Source organism: Medicago sativa, chromosome 4, assembly GCF_051527215.1.
Source record: "Medicago sativa cultivar Bolivia chromosome 4, Bolivia_mono, whole genome shotgun sequence".
Classification (NCBI taxonomy): Eukaryota; Viridiplantae; Streptophyta; class Magnoliopsida; order Fabales; family Fabaceae; genus Medicago; species Medicago sativa.
This window is the reverse complement of record NC_140752.1, coordinates 12,099,340-12,118,742: the sequence shown is the minus strand read 5'-3', so window position 1 is coordinate 12,118,742 and position 19,403 is coordinate 12,099,340. Positions and strand designations below refer to the sequence as shown.

The window sequence follows — 19,403 nt, the reverse complement described above, 5'->3', positions numbered from 1 at the left end:
ATATGAACTTAGTAAGAAATTCTTAAGTGCTCTATGTGCTTTTAAATTTGACAGAGTAAGGGCACAGTTAAAATTGCAGAGTCCTGTTGTTTTTCTTCAAGTCTTCAGCTCCTTATATAAGCAAGGATTGGAGAGACGTTGGAGAGGTGTTGTCGCACTAAGATTCGTTGACAAGCTTCGACAAGCTTCAATCAAGAACGTTGAAATATTTTCATATATGGATGCTGATGGGACATTTGAAATTCTTTTATTGCAACTGGAATTATCCGTTCATTCCTTTTGTCTTTTAAGTTCTTTGTTTGTATTTGCACATGATCAGAAGAAGACAAATTGTACTATATGAATCTGATATAAACAACTTTAGAAGAAGACAAGGTCTGACGTGAATTCTGGGTCCCTCAGAGTCTTGTGTCTTTGAGAGTCTGATGGTCTTTATAGTCTGGTAGCCTTCAAAGTCTGATGTTCTTCAAAATCTGATGCAGATCTTTAGTATCCCTAGTTTCCAAATGCTCTTGCATATATTATTCCAGGATCAAAACTTGATTTTATACTATGAATTTTAGTCAATGGTCCTGCACACTTGAATATATATTAGCATATACAATTACTCTTTAATAATTTATTATCATCAAAACTCTAGAGATATGGTACAAATCCAATTTTGTAGCAATATATTTTGCTATTTTTTTTTTTAAAAAAAAGGGCACAATTCAACAGTTTTTTTATTGAGTTTTATAATTTGTATTTGGATTTTTGTTGTATTTCATTGTATTGTTTGCCCCTATCTATCGTAAAAGAATAGAAATTAAAAATAAAATAAAATAAAATAAAATAGTGGAAGTTTGCCCTTTTTCGATTGAGCTAGATTTAGTTTTGACTTATTGATTACTTGTGATATGTTTAATAATCATTTTAATTCTAAGACCTTTTCTTGAAAACCAACAAGTGCAAAATAAAAATAATAAAAATCATTGAAACAAAGAAACAAAACATAGAACTTTTACGATATAAAGTGATTAATAAATTTCTTTCTATAGCAAACTTACGAGAAAAAATATGGTCAAAATTATTAAGTATGTTAATTTATTGATCCTCTTTATTTCCATTTTTCTTGTTGTAACTGACGTTAGTGGTAAGTCATTTCCGTATCCTTTTGAACTTTCTTGTTTATCTTATATACAAAATATTTCATCCTCTTTAATATTTGTTCCTTACTTTTTTTGATTACAGCACAGAAAAGGTGTAAGGAAGATTTTGATTGTAGAGTTCGTAGTTGTGCATATCCCCTTGTTCCAGTGTGTATTGAACCCTTTTGTCGTTGTCGCAATCCTCTATTAAAAAACTAATTTGTGATAAGAGTTTTATAATGTAACCAAGAGGGACGGAGTTATAAAATCTCATAAGGAATACTTATATATTAATAATACATTCTTCTTCTCCACTATTTTGTTTGAAATGTAATCGTGGATGATAGTAATTATAATAGTTACTTCCTCCCCTCATTTTAATTGTATCTTTAGTATTTTTTTCTATGTCTAAAAATAATTGTCATTTTAAAATATCAATGCAACATTTTTTTCCACTAATATATCCTTAATTATTTAATTCAACTTCGTTTAACTACTTTACTAACTAAAATTAATAAGGATATATTAGTAAAATATATTAATTTTACCATTGAAATCAACTAAACTAAACATTTTTTTAATAGCCGTGCACAACTCTAAAATAACCATTAAAATGAGATTGAGGGAGCAATTTTATTTGCTTTTAAACCTAAAATTTTATTTGCATGCTATAATAATGTTTATTTTATAATGTTGTTACGTTTATGACTTGTCACACTCTTTAATTTAAATAATGTTGTCCTTTGAACTACTGGCAAGCATAGAAATTATTCCCTTCGTCTCTAATTGTATGATCATTTAAAGAATAAAGTTTTTGTTCCTAAATATAAGACCATCTAATCAAAAGGTGTATTTTGTTGTTTTATTGATTTTTTTCTTCCTTTTGATTGGCTATACCCAAAAAGTTAGAATTGGTTTCAAAATCAAATTTTTACTACTAAACTTACACTCTAAGAATTGGTTTCAAAATAAAAACAAAGGAAACACACTCCACAAACATTGTCTTTGTTTTGAGCCTCTCCTTCTTCTGCTTCTTTAAATATTTCTCGTTCGTCAATATTAGAATATGTCTATATTTATTATATGTTTGACTAATAAATATTTATTAGCAATTATATAATTTCAAAATAAGATTGACAATAGTTGTATATTATTCACAAATCATATCAAAGGAAATCTTGGAATTACATTCTTACAATCAATTCATTATTACTAGACCATCGACCCATGCTAACGTACGTGTCATATCGAAGGTAATATTTGAAGGTAATAGGTAACAAAATAGTTTAGATGAATGTCATGATTGTCGTATAGTAATTTATAAAAATTAGGTTAAAATTAGGTTAAGTATAGCAAGACGGATTAACATTTATAAGTAAGAGATTTCCAAAAAAAAAATAGCATATAATTAAGAACATAATTTTATTTTACTTTAGATAAACATTAAATGCAAAAGCGTGGAGGGAAAAATTAGATTAAGTATAGCGAGACGGGTTAACATTTATAAGTAAGAGATATAGCGAGACAGATTAACGGTTATTCCTTTCCAAAAAAATAGCATATAATTAGGAACATAATTTTATTTTACATTAGATAAACATTAAATGCAAAAGTGTGGAGGGAAAAATTAGGTTAAAATTAAGTTAAGTATAGTGAGACGGGTTAGCATTTATAAGCAAGAGATATTATAAAATTTCAAACAGGAGAATTCAAAAGAGTGTCATATATTACCAAATAGAGATGTTGAATTCTTGTAATAATTCTATATAGACAATAGACATGAATCTGGAGCCGGCAACTAGTGGCACTAACTACGGGATCCTACAACGGTGGAAGAGGGAAGACTCCCTCAAGAGAGCCTCTTTGGGATTGAGAGGTGTTACTCTATTTTTCTCTTTGATTTCCTTCCTCCTCGTGGCAAGTAACAACATGGTTATTGGAAATTTTTTGACCACTATCATGAGTACAGGTAAAAAATATGGTGGTAAACACAATTTTGAGAAATAAAACATTGTTACGGCACTTATGGCTACAATGTTAGCAATTTTTTATATGATAATAATTTTAGCTTCTCTTTAAAAAAATTGTCATTCATGTTATGATAACTGCTCCTACTAGGGGTGTAAATGGTTTAAGCAAAATTGACGAAACCAAAAATTCAACCGAACCAAATCGAAAAAATATTAGATCTAATCTGGTTTAGTTTCAAAACCGAACCGAACAAATCTAAAGTCACATTTATAGATCGGGTCATGATGCTCATAGATCGTGGCGTGATCCTTCACTTGTCTTATATGTTAGGAAGCATCAGTGTAACATTGTGCCACAATGTAGCAATATTGTATCACGATTAGTTTCAGAATTCAAATCTTATTTTGACACTCCTTCAAATCGTTTCATGATTCACTCCTTTCACGCCACGAAATTATGTGAATTGAAATGTTGATGATTTATGCTTTAAAATTGAGGCACGGTGCTAAATTCCTTGGTAATTGATTTTCGCGTCAAAATAGCCTAAAATTACTTAAAACATTACTACATAAAGCCTAGGCATTACAATGGGGCAAGGTGGGGACAAGTTTTACCTTCCCCGTCCCCATACCCTACTCTCATATACTTACCAGTTACACTACCCATATTCAACAGGGATGAGAAATCGAATCTCATCCCCATCCCCGACGGGTTCAGGTATCCCGTACCCCACCCCCCTCCCCGTTGTGGACAATATTTTTTAATAAAAAAAGAAATATTGTTTATTCATTATCCTACAAAGTGATGATAACAGTTGATGGCTATGGTGATAGGGAAGAGAAAGACCGAGAGTATGAGTTATGGAAGGAGAAGAGATAGAACTTTGAGAAGTGAGTGTCATCTGAGACATTGAGACTCTGACTGTGTGAGAGGAGTGATTTAGGGTTTGGGTTTCTATTTATATAAAATGGATAATAAATTGATTTATACATTCAGAACAGGCTTGTGTATGGGTTCGGGGTGGGTACTTATATCCTTGTTACCCGTCCCGTACCCTTGTTTTGAAATCGGGAAAAACCCAAACCCATATCCAAACTCAGTCAAAACGGGGAAAACTTATCAAATTGGGTTTGGTTCGGACGGGTACCCGCATGTATGAGTTTTGTTGTCATGCCTAATAAAATACGCATTAAAGAATAAATTATTCTCTTATATTTTTTTTTCTTTCTTACAAAATTTCTCTTATCATAAGTAGAGGTCGTTGTTATTTCAATCCACTTGTTCCTAGCAAAATGTTTCTCACCGCTCAAATGCTTTCTATATTTAGAAAATGTTTATGATATGTAAAATATGTTGTTTTGGGGATAAAAAATTGTTTTAAACGCTAATAAAAATATTTCTGCCTTAATATGGTAGCCAATGACATAAACCTCATGCGAATAAACGTTTATTTTGGAGGTGAGAAAAATACAAGGAGGGGGTTGATCATTGTGTTGGCTTTTTCAATTTTTTCTAAGTGTTTTAGCATTGGTTAGACTCAGAGAGAGAGAGAGAGAGAGAGAGAGAGAGAGAGAGAGAGAGAGAGAGAGAGAGAGAGAGAGAGAGAGAGAGAGAGAGAGAGAGAGAGAGAGAGAGAGTGCGCGCAAAATAATTTTGCTGTTCCAAGGAATTTTCACTATAATCACAACTGATTACAAATGCTCAAGGACACAACCAAGAGACTTCCTATGTTCAAGCACACAAGCAAGAGACTTCCAAATGCTCGATCACAACTCAAAGAAGCTTATAAGAATTTACAAATAAAAGAGTTTTCTTACACTTGATAAGAAGCTTCCAAATCCAATTTTCTACCAACATATTTTGCTAGTTAAAAAAAAAACACAATTCAAGAGTTTTTTTTTATTGAGTTTTATAATTTGTATTTGGATTTTTGTTTGCCCCTATCTATCGTAAAAGGATAGAAATTAAAAAGAAACTAAAATAAAATAATGGAAAGGTTGCCCTTTTTCTATTGAGCTAGATGTAATTTTGACTAATTAACTACCTATGATATGTTTAATAATGATTTTAATTCTAAGAAGTTTTCTTGAAAACCAATAAGTGCAAAAATAATAATAAAAATCATTGAAACAAAGAAACCAAACGTAGAACTTTTACAACATATAAAGTGATCAATAAATTTCCTTCTATTGCAGGCTTGCAAGAAAAAATATGGTCAAAATTATTAAGTATGTTAATTTATTGATTCTCTTTATTTCCATTTTTCTTGTTGTAACTGATGTCAGTGGTAAGCTATTTCCGTATCCTTTTGAACTTTCTTGTTTATCTTATATATATACAAAATATTTCATCCCCCTTAATATTTTATTCTTACTTTTGTTTTTTTTTTTATTATCTTATATATATACAAAATATTTCACCCCCCTTAATATTTTATTCTTACTTTTTTTTTATTACAGCACATAAAAGGTGCAGGGTAGATTTTGATTGTAGGATGCGTATGTGTGTATATCCTACTGTTCCAGTGTGTATTGATCGCTTATGTCGTTGTCGTCGTCCTCCAACTATGTGATAAGAGATTGATAATGTAACCACAAAGGACTGAGTTAAAATCTCTGCATATAGAATACTTATAAAAGGGTTCTTAAAGCCACTGATATATTAATAATAAATTCTTCTTCCCCAATATTTTGTCTGAAATGTAATTGTGGATGATAGTAATTATAATAGTTACTCCATCTTCCCCTCAAAAAAAAAAAAAAACAGCTTAATTGCAGTTTTAGCTCTCTAACTTTTTCAAAGTTGCGATTTTGGCCCTCTAAGAAAAAAACTACAAAACCGCCCCCTAAGTTTTGCAACTGTTGCAGTTTTGGCTCCCAAGGCCAATTTTGACTCGGTCTACGCTAACGTGGCACCCTAAGTGAGGTGCCACGTGTAATTTTTTTTATTTTATTTTTGCCTTGGGGGCGAAAACTGCTACAGTTGCAAAACTTAGGGGGCGGTTTTGTAGTTTTTTTTCTTAGGGGGTCAAAATCGCAACATTGGGAAAGTTAGGGGGCTAAAACTGCAATTAAGCCAAAAAAAATAGTTACTCCATCTTTTATCTTTAGCATTTTTTCTATGTCTTAAAATAATTGTCATTTCAGAATATCAATGCAACATTTATTATTATTTTTCACTAATATACCCTTAATAATTTAATGGCTTAATTGCATGTTTGATCCCTTATGTTTATTTTAGTTTTCAAGTTGGTCCCTTATGTTTTAAAAGTTTCAAGTTGGTCCTTTACGTTTTAAAAATTTCAAGTTGGTCCAAAACGTTACTCACATTGGAATAAGTGAGTCCCTTTCGCGACATGATATTGAGTTTAATAAAACCAAAAAAATTTAAAAAAAGTTTTAAGCTGATTTTCTAAATAAGTTAAGTTATATCATTCATATTGTCAACCTGAATCTTTAAACGTTAAGTGACAGAAGGGACTAACTTATTCTAACTTGAGTAACGTTTTGGACTAACTTGAAACTTTTAAAACGTAAGGGACTAGCTTGAAACTTTTAAAACATAAGAGACCAAATTGAAAACTAAAATAAAATCAAACATGCAATTAAACCTAATTTAATTCTACTTCATTTAATTACTCCACTAACAATAATTAATAAGGATATTTTAGTAAATTGTACTAAATTTACCATTAAAATCAACTCAACTAACTATTTCCTTAACAATTGTACGTAACTCTAAAACAACTATTAAAATGAGATGAGATGGTGGGAGTAATTTTATTTGCTTTTAAACCTAAAATTTTATTTGCATGTCTTAACCATGCTTTTTTTATAATGTTTTTTTTAAAGAATGTTATTTTATAATGTTGTTAAGTTTATGACTTGTCACACACTTTAATTTAAATAATTTTCTTCTTTGACTTCCTTGAATGACAAACATAGTAAATACTTTCTTCGTCTCTAATTATAATATCATTTACAAAATAAAGTGTTTGTCCCTAAATATAAGACCATCTATAATGAGATGCAATCATAACTCTAATTATTTGTGCGTTGGTTTAATGCTCAAATATTTTAGAATACATTGATGGAGAGTGAGTTTTAGTGCTAGATTACTACAATATAACAAAAGTACGTAGCAAAAGAAATGTTAGGAGAATCAAAAGATTTTTGCCCCAAAAGGGTAAATAAATTTGGTGGTAGAAAGAAAGTGTTCAAGGTAAAGTTAGAATAAAAAAGGAATGTTTTAAAGTTTGGTTTAAGCGTAAAAATGTGAAGGAAGCTAAGAAAGAGGCCAAGAAAGCGGTGACTCGTCATAACCCAAGCTTTTAACTGGTCATATCAATCCTTAGTATTAAGAAAGTGAAAGTATGAATTCTGATAGGAAGCATAGAGAACATAATGAAGCAAAGTTGTTACTATCGAATTGAGTTTGTTAAAATGGTGGTGAATTCTATTTATAAACTAACACAGCTGTAAAGTAGTTATCATGATCTAATGTATTCTATCGTTGCTTCTCTTACTGTCTTAACAGTCGCACAAGCTTATGTGGCAAGTTAGTCAGAGCTATAAAGTGGTAGCTTGTTTCTCATGTAATCTCTCTTCTTCTTTTTATTATCAACACTTAGTCACCAAGGAGGGGAATATATATATATAAGCGTGGTAAAGTACATGAAAGAAAGCAGAGATACTTGTGTCAAGTGAAGTGTATCAAAGATGAAGAATGTAAAATTTTGGTTCATAAAAAAAAAAATGTAAAGAATGGATGGAATAAGGATTTCCATAACTTCATAATTGAGGGATATGAGATCTTATTAGAGACAGATAAACTAGGCATTAGAGAGGATGACCAAAATTATAAGTAATTTTGCCAGATTTAAGAACATCAGGTAAACAAAAAAAATGTTGAAAAGGATGAATAATGACAAGCCAATTAGGCCAGACAACATACATATTAAATTAAAGAAATTTTTTTTGAGATAAAGACATTGGGTATCTTATCAAAAATTTCAACCAAATTACGAGGGAAAAACCAAATGTCAGATAAGTGGATTTGATTAAAATAATTTAATTTAGACAATAAGAAATTTACTACTTCCTGGTTCGAACGGAATTAGAGTTGTCAATCCTAATATGCTCCATCTAAGATATGGTATAAAAAGGAACATATACAAATTAAATCAGACACTTGAATCATAAACTGAATAAAAAAAATTATTTATTGAATCCAACAAATAAGAAGGGATTCGCCGTGGGACCCTAATCAAAGAGGTTTAGTTGCACATGGCAACAAACCTCATTACAAAACAATAGAAAAACATACCCTAGAAAGAACAAGAAAATGATGGAGAACCTCTGCCTTGAAGCTCTAATGGTTGACCGTTGTCTTGTACTGCTAGCTTTCTGATTAAATAAAAGAGTGTGCAAAGGTTTCTATTTATAGTACATCATTATTTAGGTATTAAGAGAAGAAAATTGGGATTTTCCATCGATTCATCTTGAAAAACAAGTAAATAGTAGTTCCTTACCACATGTTAGGGCTGCCTCATGCGCAGGGACGCATGGCTAAGCGCAAGGGCACATCAGACAATATCCCATGTCCAAATTTTATAGTTTTGTCCCTTTTTCGAGCATTCTTCCGTCTTGAAATGCCTTGGAACTTGAAATGAATTTTCTTCAACTTGTATTAACTTCAAAGACCTACTAAGACTCAAAAAAACCTATTATGATATCTTCATATCCTCGATCCTTTAATTGATGTCTGGTTTTGCCGATTTACATGATTTCTCGTTAGAAAGACTCAAAAAGCTTATGAAGTTGTATGATTTAGGATAAAGTTGAGTTACAACTACTCAAATGAAAACGATACAAAATGTATGGAAATTGAGTTGAAGTGTGGTATTTTAGATTGGTGGACTTGCACCATGGGTTCTGAATGAATAATATGAGGATTTTTCAAACACATGTTGGTTGAAAGAATCTTGTGGAGTTGGATGGATATGAATGTTTTAAGACTTACTTGGAGCTGCTTTAACATGAGCTTTTTCCTTCTTCTCTTCTTATGGAGTTTTGATAGGAGAATTTGTCTCCTCTTCATCCTCATCAAAAGATGCACTTACCACTTCCTGCTCTTCATATATGGCATTTTCCACAGTATCACTTCACCACGGTCAATGTCTAGCTTGTCTTCGGGAGTTATGGTCTTATTTTCTTCAAGGCTTCTTTCAAATTTCAAGCTTCTGATGATGTCGACATCATCAAATTTATCTTTCTTTGTTTGTTCACCTTCAACGGGTTGAGAGGATTCTTCTCCCATGAAGGATTCCAACCTTTCTACATAAGCTTTAGCGTTATCATGAGCTTTATATGCAGACAATTTTCCTTGGTCTTTCTTTACAGATTTTCCAGTTGAAGTATCAATGATATCCACATTAATGGTATCGGTTTGGGACATCAGGAGCAGTGCATTCTTCTTGGGTTATCCTTTCTTCTGGTTGTCTTTCCTCATCCATCTCATTTTGATCTTCAGAATGTTCATCTTGCTTAGAACCTTCCTTGGGTTCTTCAACTTTCTATTATTCTTCTTTCTCTTCCTTTTTCTTGTCTTCTTCAACTTCCTTTTGAGCTGATTCCTCACCGGAGAAAAATGGCATCACATTTCTTTTATGAACTGGTTCACTTCTCTTTCTCTTAGCGAAAGCCTTGATCGGTTTGGAAGAAGTAGAGGATTACTTCTTGCTTTCTTCTTTCCCTTGACACTGCAAGCTTCCTGGATCGGGGAAACCCAGATAAAGGACACACTGCCCTTCATAAGGGCTCAAATAAACATAAGCACCTTTTTTAAGGGTCGAAATAGCCTAGGACGGTGCCTGTACAGGCACTGCCAATAACACATTCTAGAAGCAGCTAGAAACCTTGATGCTTATCCAATTCTAAGTAACTTAACGCCTAAGTTAGTGGGTTTATCCAACCCGTCTATGACTATAAATACTAACCTTGAGAGCATTCTCAAGGCATTACCTAAACAGATTAACCCTAGTCTGATAAATCATACTCATTGCAAGTACACTTCCTTCAAAGTTTCAGCCTCAAAGATCCTTAAATTGGAAAGATTTCTCTTATCAAATAATTGTACTCATATAGATTCTTCATCCTTATAAGGCATTTTGAAATCCTTAAAAATCAGTGTCAGTAGCATCCCATATGGAAATGTAGAGCTTATCTTCTTTTTTGTTACAGCTCTTACCATGTACAAGACAATAAGATGGTTAAGATTGAGCAGCAACTTCTTCGTCAAATGGTAGATGATGCAGAGGTCAACATTTGTGATGTTCTTAAAACTTCCTAACCTGGGAAGTAGAGAATGCATGCACATATTGTGAAGGATTTTTGACAGGTCTTGAATGTTTGAGGAATTCTTTTTTCCTTCTAGATTCTTAAGAAGCTTTGAGACAACATCTTCTTTGTTCATCTTAACTTGTGAGAACTAGTCCTCATAAGAGTATCTTTCACCAAAATTTGGAACCTTTAGGATTTTGCTAAGCACCTCAAAATTGATTTTGATCTCATTTCCTTTGAAGTTTATTATGAGAGTGACTTCTTCTACATTTAACTCAACATTCCGATAGAATGCTCTCACAAGAGTTAGGTAGTATGGTTTTCTAATATGCATCATTGGGGTCCATTCATTGTGGTTAATGAGATCAAGGATGTTCCACCTTACACTTGGCAACCTTTCAAAGTCATAGACTTTTCCCTCTACAACTGGCCTATTAGCCCAATTGTTATTAAAGTTCTCTTCATCTTCTGAACTTAAGAAGATGGAACTGGAGGTTGCTTTCTTTTCCTTGAAGAAGGTGCTTTGGGCTTCTTAACTTCAATGACCTTTCTCTTATTGGAAGATGAAGGTTTAACCTTGACCTCAAGAACTTCATAAGCAGTAGTTGCTTCTAATGATTTAGAAGATAACCAAGGGAATTATAGAGAAACTAGACTTAGGTAGTTTAGGCATGTAGGGAGAAGACATGTGGGTTATGTAGTTAAGAGAGTAGATCAGGTGGAGGGGAGTCAGACCACGGGAGGTAATTATAAACCTAGAAACTACAAGAGAAACTATTAGGAAGGATCCACAGATAAATGAAAAAGGGTTAAAAAAAGGTTAATTTTAAAAAAGGTTTTGTCCATGCATATAAATTATCTACAATATGTCTAAAAAAAAATCATCTACAAATTTTTAGATGCATTTAATATTTATTATTTTTCAAATATACCCCATATTATTACTATTAATGTATCTTGAAATATGAAAAAATTATTAAATATATCTATAAATAAAGGATAATTTGGTAAAACATCCTGACAAATTTATTACTTTAACAACTTTTTTTAATACCCGTAATTTTTGTAAAATAGTCTTATGAAAAGCGACAGAGTAAACATTAGAAAAAATAGTAAATTTGGCTTTTATTTTTAGTGGATAAATTTAATTATGTATTTCCCTTAATAGTAAATTATTATGGGAAATGCTAACAAGTATCTTTAGGACACTTATTTATAAGTTTAAAGTGAAAATTTTATCTTAAAAATTGTGTATTCAATATATTGAAACAATAAAATTTATCAATTATTTTTATTTTTTAATCGTTAATAAGTGTCTTTAAAACATCTGTTAACATAACTTAATAATTAATGAGTACCAACGGTTAAACAGGAAATTAGGAATTTGAAAAGAAATCAGTCAAAAAATAGAATTTAGAAAGAATATATGAAGGAAAAAGATTCCTATCCAAGTAATGTGGTGAAAATGGTCAACAAGAAGAATAAATGTGATAGTATGGGTCAGCGTGACGATGCGTAGACGCAACAATGGGAACACTTAAACAAAAGTGGAACACAGTTACGCGTAGACAGATCAGAATAAACTGAAACCACTGTGAGTCTTGTGTTGTGTGCGTCACAAGTGAATTAATTCATTACAAAAATTATACACGATACAATAAAATAAAGAAATAAGATTAAAAAATAATATTGTGACAATTTATTTATAAAGAAAAAAAATTAAAGATTAGTGCATATACTTCTAAACAAAAGATTAGTGGTCGTCGTGAGCTTAGCCTTAGTGACAATGCATAATATATGTAAGGTTTGGGGTTTATACCCCCGACCACCACCCACAAAAGATTAGTGCATAATTCCTAAAAAGAAATTAGTGTATAACTAGTCCGTCCTCCTATCACTATTATAAGCAAAATTTTATTATCTTGGTTTATTCAATAAATGAAATATGCGATCTATATTATATACCACATACGTCAATTAAAAAAATAATTGTTTGCCTACAATAGTAAGGGTTAAATATGTTTTTGGTCCCTATAAAATTGGGAACTTCTAAGTTTAGTCCTTACTTAATTTTAATAGGTTTTTTAGTCCCTACAAAAAAAATTACTTCTAATTTTAGTCCTTGTTACAACAAAGTTTGTTTAATTATCCTTAAACTCTTAAATTTTTGAACGATTTTTTGAGACACGTTTAGAACACTATGAAAGATTCATTTACTAAAATTTAAATTTTTTTAACATGAAACGAATTAAATATGAATTTTTAAAACAACAAAAGTTAAAGATAAAATTAACAAAATCTGGACATAGAAATCAAATTTTACGACAATTTTTTGCAGAGGAGCTTTTAGTAATGTTCTTAACACGTCTTCAAAAAATTGTTCAAAAACTCAAGAGTTTAAGCATAAATTAAACAAATTTGAATTGAGGAGGGACTAATATTGAGTGCAGAAAAAAAAATTAGGGACTAAAAGAACTATTAAAAACAAATTTGAATTGAGGAGGGACTAATATTGAGTGCAGAAAAAAAAATTAGGGACTAAAAGAACTATTAAAATTAAGTAAAGACTAAACTTAAAAGTTCCCAATTTTATAGGGACCAAAAACATATTTAACCCTAATATATCCTAATATATAGTAACTAGAAAGTGTATATCGATTAGTTAGCTTATGATGGATAAATGGATCATAAGCTTAAAAATAAGCTCTAGTTTTTGAAATTGTATCAAATCATAACAAAGATCAACTTGACCCAATCCATTTTTAAAGAGTATCTTTATTATTTTTTTGACAAGAAAGTTTCTTTATTATTGGTAAACTCTTTTTTGATACATTATCATCATTAATATATTGTTAAGTCACACGTAGATTAATTAAGTGGTAACCAAAAAAAATCATCACAAAGTGGTGTACTTCTTCATTAATTATCTTGCATGTTTCTTCTCATCTATATTTTCATGTAATTAAAGTATAATATTTCCTTAAAAAAACAAAGGAGAATAAACCGTACAATATCTAGAAATAGAAAAAGAGTGTCCTACCAAAGCAAATCTCTCCTTTTCCGTCTCAAGCCATTCACATCACAAACTGCGTCATGTGTTCACACCAATCACATATAAAATCTTTCTTTTACTTTCTCTTCTTTTCTTTCACCGTATCAATCATACCCCAAAAGAAAAATCTCATCTTAATTTTACCTTGTAATCAGAGAGATTTATCTTCTTTTCTTTCTTTCTAGAAACCTTTCTTTTCTTTTTCTTTTTCTCATTCAACTTCAATTTCAATGGAAGGGCATCAATTCCATCACAAAAACCAAAGACAACATCAACAACAACAATTTCATCAGAATATAAATAACACTATTAACGTTGTTGATGTTTCTGATAGGTTTCCTCAGTGGAGCATACAAGAGACGAGGGAGTTTCTGATGATTCGAGCGGAGCTTGATCAAACTTTCATGGAGACTAAAAGGAACAAACAATTGTGGGAAGTTATTTCCAACCATATGAAGGAAAAGGGTTACCATAGAAGTGCAGAACAGTGTAAGTGCAAGTGGAAAAACCTTGTTACTCGATATAAGGTATGTTCAAAATTTTATTCATATATTTCATATTTGGTTTGAAGTTGATGCGTATGAAAAAATAATTGTGAAGAAAGATCAATCTTTGAAATAGATCTAAGTTACTTCTTGCTATGATCTAAGTTCCCCAGTTGGATACATGATTTACATGAAAAAATTCATATATAATTGTTGTGCATGTGAATCAAAGTCTTGAAAAATCACACTATTAAATCCCTTTTCTTATTGTTAATTAATCAATCACTTTTTTTAAAAATTGTCACGCCAAGCATATGGATAAACATTAGTCTACTAAATATCATAAGGTGAGAACTGGGAAATATAAAATGTTGCAAAAAATTTCTTATCAAATAATCAGGGCTGGCCTAAGGGTAAGGCAACCCAAGCCCTCGCTTTAGGCCATCGGATTTTGGACTTAGAATAAAAGTCTCACAATAGACAAATTTATGTATGTGTGTGTGTGTGTGTGTGTATATATATATATGCAAACGAATAAAAGTCACACAATAAATGAATTATACAACTTTGTCATGAAGCAAAGATGGTAGACGCGAGACTTTATGATACTTACAACATGGGTTCAACACTTCTCATACAGCTTTACAATCTGCACTATTTTTCCGCCAGTGCTGCACTTACGGCACTTCCACTTATATAATGCAATATTTATTTTTCTTTTTAATTTTGATGTTTTTGTTTATAAAACCTATGAATTTATATTAATTACTCTCATTAAAAATGCCTCATATTATAGCGTGTTTTAGGCCTCAAAATGTGTTAGGCCGCACTGCAAATAATGTTGCAACTTAAATTTAGTATGTATATATATGTACCTCAATAAAATAGTTAAGATTAATTGGTGTTTTGAGAAGTTGTGACTGATTAATTAGTGTTAATGTAAGCAAAGGTTATAAATTACCATTCTATTGATAATTTTGTGATATAGAAAATTAATATCGGTATACTGCAATAGTTACCACATAAAGTAAAATCAGTGACAAAAATTAGAGATGAAAAACCTAAACTCATCATTATTTTCTTCATCACAAAATTTGGTGAGGAAAATTATTTTCTTCGTTAATTTAATTTGTTTTCTAGCAGCGAGTTAAGATTTTTGTTGCATGGTTTTATAGGTTTTTATATGTGCTAAGGGTGGTACATTTATTTTTTGACATGTAAAAGGGATGTGAAACACTGGAGACAGAAGTGTTGAAACAACAATTTCCATTTTACAATGAACTTCAAACAATTTTCACCGCAAGGATGCAAAGAATGTTATGGACTAAAGCTGAAGAAGGATCGAAGAAGAAGGCGACGCACCTTTCAACCGATGACGATGAAGACGATGGTAATGAAGAAAGTGAAGCAGTGTCTCAAAAGGGTAGCAGCAGAAAGAAGAAAAAAGCAAAGGTAGACAGCGAAAGCGGTAGTAGCAAAAGTTTCTTCCGGAATTTGAAGGAAATTTTGGATGATTTCATGAGGCAACAATTGCAAATTGAAGCACAATGGATGGAAGCATTTGAAGCAAGAGAGAATGAAAGGAGGTTGAGGGAGATGGAGTGGAGACAACAAATGGAAGTGTTAGAGAATGAGAGGTTATTGATGGAACAAAGATGGAGAGAAAGGGAAGAACAAAGGAGTATAAGAGAAGAAGCTAGGGCTGAGAAGAGGGATGCTTTGATCACAGCTCTATTAAACAAGTTAGAGAGACAATAGAGAGGTATAACTTAAGGTTTTGAATTAATATTAGGTTTGTATCTTTGAAATAGGTTAAATATTTTATAGATTGCAAGAGTTTAGGGGTAGATTTGGCTAAATTTGCAATGGTAGGTGCATTTTATAATTTAAAGTCTTGGATATATATAGTTTAGTTAATATGGTAGTTTTTGTTTTTGACCGCAATAATCCAGGCAGAAGGTGTACCTGGATTAGAAGCAAAATGTTACACACTACTGCACTAAGCAAGGATACAACATGAGTTCTAAAATATTGTTCTAAGTTTTTTTATTTATCTGATGTATTTTTATTTTTTTGTAATCTATTCATTTTTTTGGGATACTTTGCAGGTTTCTTTTTAATTATTTTAAGGATATGTTTCATTGACATGACAAATTTTTGTACGTGTTTGATGATTGATGTACATGCCAACTAATTTTGTAGTGCACCTTATTTGATATGTCTATGCACCGGATAAAATAGTATGACTTTTACGACCATAACCTTTATATAAAGAAAAAGGGATATGTAGAGAGAGATAGACGAGATAGAGAGATGTGAAAGAGAGAAATAGGAGACATATTGGAAACATATGAGAGAGGAGAGGGAGATGTGTGTGTGTGTGTGTGAGAGAGAGAGAGAGAGAGAGAGAGAGAGGAGGGGGAGAGGGAGAGGGAACATGAACCCTACTTGAATGTATTACGTGGTTGATTCTCTATTGTGTGAACCTGGCTTGTTATCACGGTTACACATATATGAACTATTGAGATTTGTTTAAATTGGACTATTGATGTGAACCTTGATAATAAATAGTGTGAAATGTGCACTATAAAATGTGACTACCCCTTGAGTAAGAACCTCGATATAAACCAAAGGTACATCGAGGGGGAATTACTAAGTGAATAATTCCCAAATGTTGAAATCTACCATGCAACACATGTGTAGTGTGTACCCTAACTATAGTGGTGGCATAGTTTCATGACATCCTTACTAAGTACTTCGGAATAGATGGTACCAAACATTGAAGAAGTAGAGAGTATATCTCATGCAAAACATTAGTGTCTTGTGGTTGATTCATTGTGAATTATGTAGATTGCCCTGTGTCAATGAATTGTTAAGGATCTTGATATTATGTTTATGATTGTGACATGTTTTCATATTTGCTACTTGTGTATTCGTTTTAAATTTTATTATCCTATTTTATAATTTTGAAACTTCCCCCTCGTTGTTTTTTATGGCGCTTGCGATGGACACATAAGTGCCTCCAATTGCAGGTGACCCTTAAAGTTCTTAAAGTAATTGAAAAAAATTTATTTTCAAACTTTATAGTTTTCTTCATGTCGACGTAATTGTTGAACATATTTTTTATTTAAGGAATCCTTGTCAAAAAAAAATTATATGTGACATTGGGTTAGGATTATTATTTCACTTTATCAAACTTGTTTATATTTCTATTATAAATTATTTCCACTATTTGATGTTTGGGCTTAAGGTTATTCAATTAAAAGGATTTTATTGTGGATTAATGATATGTGTTGAGTGATGTTGGGGTACCATGATGGGCAACTTATCAAGTACACTAAATTGTACGTCGTTCAAGTATTAATATTTATAAGATTCGTCTCTGCATAGATTTTAAAATATCAATTCATTGATCAATAATTATAGTTAGGATTTGTAAAATTGGGGTGGAATGCACATGACATAAAGTGGTTTGTGATCCAATTATGTTTTGAATAAATCATGAAAGAAAGGCTATTAGGTCATAATGTCTTGGTGCTTAACACTATTTTTTTTATCACAAATCCCTAATGTCTTAGGTGAGTTTGTGTGATCATCAAAGGTTTTTAAGAACATCAAATAAAATGTCACAAATGCGATAATAAAATGTCTCAAATCTCTAAAATTATAACCGTTTGAACACTTTGTGGATCGAAATCTAGGGTTAATAGCCATTCAATGCATACATTGATTAACATATTCTTAAATGTATAAAAAAGCATTAAAAACGAGTATAATAAAATAATAATAGGAAAATTGCATAAAGAAGTGCTCAACCGGTTATATGGTTCAAATAGCTAGAAAAAACTTCATCTATGACCTAATAAACAAAGCTAGACTGTGAGTTTATGGTATTTAATGCAAAGATGAAAACAAATCGACGTGACATATGCTTTGATAAAAATTCCTCATCTAAATTAATACATCCTATCTAATGTTAATATTTTGTAATTGACATCATTACATCGACTTTGATACTAATACCTTATCTTAGATTCTGGTAATTCGTATGTTCCTTTTAGCAGAAAAGATAACTATATGTTTTGCTTGTCCTTGCACATTTGTATATATGTTGAATATGGTAGGTGTTTATGTTGGGTTATCGCCAGTGTTGTGAATTTGTTTAAAAATTACACCAATAAAATATTTGATGAGTGGAGCAAATTAATCAAGCAACCAAAATAACATGGGTGACGGTTATAAACACAAGCAAAAGATATAACAACAAAAGAGAAAGAGATGGAGAACACACAAAAATTGGTTTACCCAGTTCGGTCCAATACTGACCTAGTATGGGGAGAGAGAGCAGCTCTCTGTTCCACTATGTTTTATCTTGGTTTTTCGGGTGTCAAACATCGATTACGTTTGAACCTTTTTAACCGGTGATATCTTATTTTTTCTTGGGAAGGGAAAAAGTAAGCAAAACCCTTGAGAATCGAGGTCCGGGAGTTGTTTTCGCTACGGGAAGGTGTTAGGCACCCATAACGACTATAGTATCCTATAGGAACCGTCTTTAATTTCTACGCGCGCGCTTTATTTTTAAATGCTATTTTGAAAGTGTTTATTTAAACCTAAAGGTATTCTAAGTGAAGAATTGGAGGGAGAAGAATGTGTTTGAATTTTTATTTTATTTGAATTGAAGGAATTTTGTTCCTTGCCTACGTACCCGTTTAAGGGATCAAATCCACCGTAGTTCTCTTTCCAAAATGTTTTTGTTTTTGTTGGTTGATTTTAAGTTTGAAAATGGGATTTTGAAGAATAGAAAGAGGCCTCAAGGGCATGAGATTATAAAAAAAAAGTGAGGTGGAATTAGTCAATTGCAAAATGGTCTAAGTATGATTAAAATTCATTTAAAATTTGATTAAGAAAATGAAAAGAAGATCAATGGGATTTTGATCCCAAGGTTTATTGAGAAAATGATTTGAGTGAAGTTGTTCACATTTGTTTGAAAAAAGATTTTTTTTTCTAAGTATAAAGCCTAAGCATTCATCTAAACATACAACCCTAAACATACATCTAAACATGCATATTCTAAGCCATATACCTAAAGTGATGTGTGTGCATGTGTCGGTGCTTGTGTCGGTGTACATCATTAGAGTCCATTGTCCTTATTACATCATGCCCTAGATACATTCTATGGTCTTGCAAGAAATTTAAAATTGCATGAAGTAAAATATTACAAAAGCTCCTAAGTCTTTACATTCTAAGCCTTGGTACAAATTAAATTGCAAGAAAAATAGAGATGAATATGGGATGAAATGGGGATGCTTATGAAGTATATGAGACATGAAATGAAATGGTTAGTAACACATGGTAACATCAAAAGAAATAAGGCAAGAAAAACACTATAACACAAAGCATGGAAAACAACCCAAAATAAAGGCAAAAA

At 31.5% G+C, this 19,403-nt stretch overlaps 1 protein-coding gene and 2 long non-coding RNA genes across 3 annotated transcripts; all 3 read left to right on the top strand.

Moving 5' to 3' along the window:
- Window positions 1–931: 931 nt before the first annotated feature.
- On the top strand, window positions 932–1,502 carry LOC146926367 (uncharacterized). The gene is made up of 2 exons (XR_015008120.1): window positions 932–1,132; window positions 1,231–1,502. It is a non-coding gene; the product is annotated as an uncharacterized LOC146926367 (long non-coding RNA).
- A 3,743-nt stretch (window positions 1,503–5,245) lies between these two features.
- On the top strand, window positions 5,246–5,784 carry LOC146926366 (uncharacterized). The gene is made up of 2 exons (XR_015034100.1): window positions 5,246–5,385; window positions 5,558–5,784. It is a non-coding gene; the product is annotated as an uncharacterized LOC146926366 (long non-coding RNA).
- Window positions 5,785–13,525: 7,741 nt separating this feature from the next.
- LOC146926365 (trihelix transcription factor GT-3b-like) lies at window positions 13,526–16,075 on the top strand. The gene is made up of 2 exons (XM_085758740.1): window positions 13,526–14,017; window positions 15,200–16,075. The coding sequence occupies exons 1-2, from the start codon at window positions 13,721–13,723 to the stop codon at window positions 15,731–15,733; spliced, it is 831 nt and encodes a 276-aa protein (XP_085614866.1). The 5' UTR covers window positions 13,526–13,720; the 3' UTR covers window positions 15,734–16,075.
- The last annotated feature ends 3,328 nt before the right edge of the window (window positions 16,076–19,403 follow it).

Excerpts from the sequence above, each read along its gene's own strand:
- LOC146926365 (XM_085758740.1), top strand. The coding sequence starts at position 13,721 with ATGGAAGGGCATCAATTCCATCACAAAAACCAAAGACAACATCAACAA. Across the intron at positions 14,018-15,199 it reads ACCTTGTTACTCGATATAAG|GGATGTGAAACACTGGAGAC; the intron begins GTATGTTCAAAA and ends GACATGTAAAAG.